Source organism: Urtica dioica, chromosome 5, assembly GCF_054948205.1.
Source record: "Urtica dioica subsp. dioica isolate 48M chromosome 5, U.dioica_male_clone48M_v1_H2, whole genome shotgun sequence".
Taxonomy (NCBI): Eukaryota; Viridiplantae; Streptophyta; class Magnoliopsida; order Rosales; family Urticaceae; genus Urtica; species Urtica dioica.
Window position 1 is genome coordinate 7,239,400 of NC_142760.1, and position 2,402 is coordinate 7,241,801.

The window sequence follows — 2,402 nt, forward strand, 5'->3', positions numbered from 1 at the left end:
TATATTAACACGCAACCATGTACATGCGAGTATATAAATACAGACACGCATGTGATTTAGGTTATAAGATGAGAAGCATGTCTGATATTTTTCTTTATTTCCTGTCGTAATCATTGAATTATCGTATGACTCACATGGACAGAATATTAATAAGATTGCACACGGGTGTGTACGTTTGGCTCTTCGTTACTGCGAATTTAATTTTATTTCTGGTAAAAAATAGTACACGAAGTGCACAAAATCACAAATAAGATTGTCACTCACAAGACAACCATTCCAGTTTAGCCAAAAGAAGCAGTGAAGAATAATACAGACTGTATAATTAATACCCCTATAAGTGATATACATTGATTAATGGCTATACTATCTCACCAGCTAACTCTAGGTACTACTACTTTATCTTTAATGGCTCGTATTAGCGAATTTTTTTATTTTCATTTTTTCTCTTTCATATATTCATGCTTAATATAATTTTTTTTCTTCTTAATTTTAAACTTTTGTGATCCGTAAGTAACTAAATTAACAGATAGAACAATAAAGATAATACGTAGCATAAACATGAAATATATAATTTTGCGAACCTTGGTGCAGTGCAAATGATTAACTTTTTAAGAGCGAGTAATACTTTATATCTATGTACAATGTCTTAAGTATACCATCATCTTTTCTCCTTTATAACCTACGTTCTTCAAAAAAGGAGAAAAGAACAAAGATATATCAAAACTATCATGTAAATATAGGACAACACGAGCTTTGAAGAGAAATATAATTAACCGCCATGGACGATCTTACTTGTCCTGCACAAGCTTGGACGAGGTTGCTCTATCAAGACACGATCTCATTACATCGGCTTGAGCTTTAAGGGATATAATGTAATCTAGGGCTTCTCTCACCAAAGAAGCCTCGTCGAGACACTGATCGCTGCCAGGCAAAAGGCGTCGCAAGGCTTGGGTTCTTTTGCGGACCAGCCTCTTCGCCATAATTGAACTAGGAAGAGCTTTAGTAGTACTAGTAGCACCACAAGTTCTACGGAGGTATTTATTGCTTCTTTTCACTATCTTCTTGCTTCGGAAGATAAACCTTTGGCTCGAAGACGCTTTGGCGATCACCGCTCGGCTCCAAGAAGTCGTCCCTCGTCTCGCGAAGGCCATGGCTAAGTCTGCAGATCGCTTTATGGCGTTCTTTCTCTCCATGATTCCCATGCTCTTGCGTGAAGAATTGCATGTTTTGAGACCCTCTATCCACTCCTCGAGGAATTCTTGCTTGAGGAGGCTAAAATTTTGCATGGTATATCTTCTATAAAAAAAAAAGAGAGATCAAGTAGAGGATGATGAGTTTGTATTGTTAGTTGATTCAATTGTTTTTTTTATGTAAAAGTAACTAGAACATATATTTTCCAACAAGAGATATAACCATTTATACGCACATACCTTTTTTTTTTTTTGCTTGTATAGTATTCCTTTGTTGAATTGGATGAGATTATATGAATGTATTGGAAGAAGACGAGGGCTTTTGTAGAGTGAGATTTGTAATTCCAAAGATCTCCAAGAAAGTGTGTACGAGAATTTATGAAGGTTAATTTTGTTGAGAGAGAGAGAGAGAGAGAGAAATGAGAGAAAAAAAATTATAAAAAGGAGAAAAAAAAAAGAATGTGCAGAAGATCAATGGAGAGTGGATTGAGGGAATGGTGGGCCTTCGAGAGAAAGACACAGCACATGGAAGCACATGGGTGACAATGGCCCACAAAAGCAAAAAAAAAATAAAAAAAAAAATAAAAAAAACCTTAGATATTATATCTGTATATAATTGTTTTATTATAATTTTTTTTTTTTTAACGTATAATAGAATTTTGTATTGTTAGAAAAGGTGCCGTTAATGTAATGCAAACCTAACAATTGTAACTTGTTATGAATACAAACAATAGCCTCACTTAATGACACACTCGAAGAAATCTTTATGTGGCCCCCAATTTGTGATGAGGAAGAAGTTAGGGTAGTGAGAGAGAAAGAGTACAAGCATTTTGTACACGAGAATAGTCAAACCTTTAGTGTGTCTGTATGTATTATATGGCCCATAATTTAACTATAAACTATTTTAAAATTAATTGTTTTTTTTCCATACCCACATGACAAAGCAATAACATGACAAGTCCTTGAAGAAGAGGGTTTTCGGATTTCTAATTTAGGATCTGTAGAAGAGATAATTGGGACCTGCATGAAAAAGCACTTGGCCATGTTGTTTCGATACATGTATATACTAAGAAGTTAAATGATGATTTGTGTGACCATTAGTAAAATATGTTAATAAACGATCTCACAAATCAATCAAGATGTGAGAGACAGATTTTTAGACCTATTATATGAACTGTTTTAGATCCAAACTCTCTTTGTAATTTTCAGGCA

The 2,402-nt window shown here is 34.3% G+C and overlaps 1 protein-coding gene across 2 annotated transcripts; it reads right to left on the reverse strand.

The window, feature by feature from the left end:
* Positions 1-552: 552 nt before the first annotated feature.
* P1R1 (transcription factor) lies at positions 553-1,602 on the reverse strand. Of its 2 annotated transcripts, none has more exons than XM_089615623.1 (2): positions 1,431-1,602; positions 553-1,293 (listed from the first exon to the last, which is right to left on the reverse strand). In XM_089615623.1, the coding sequence occupies exon 2, from the start codon at positions 1,284-1,286 to the stop codon at positions 789-791; it is 498 nt and encodes a 165-aa protein (XP_089471749.1). In that variant the 5' UTR covers positions 1,287-1,293; positions 1,431-1,602; the 3' UTR covers positions 553-788. The 2 variants fall into 2 exon arrangements, with proteins under 2 accessions (XP_089471749.1, XP_089471748.1); XM_089615622.1 differs by having other exon boundaries at positions 553-1,296.
* Between the last annotated feature and the right edge of the window lie 800 nt (positions 1,603-2,402).

Excerpts from the sequence above, each read along its gene's own strand:
- P1R1 (XM_089615623.1), bottom strand. The coding sequence starts at position 1,286 with ATGCAAAATTTTAGCCTCCTCAAGCAAGAATTCCTCGAGGAGTGGATA.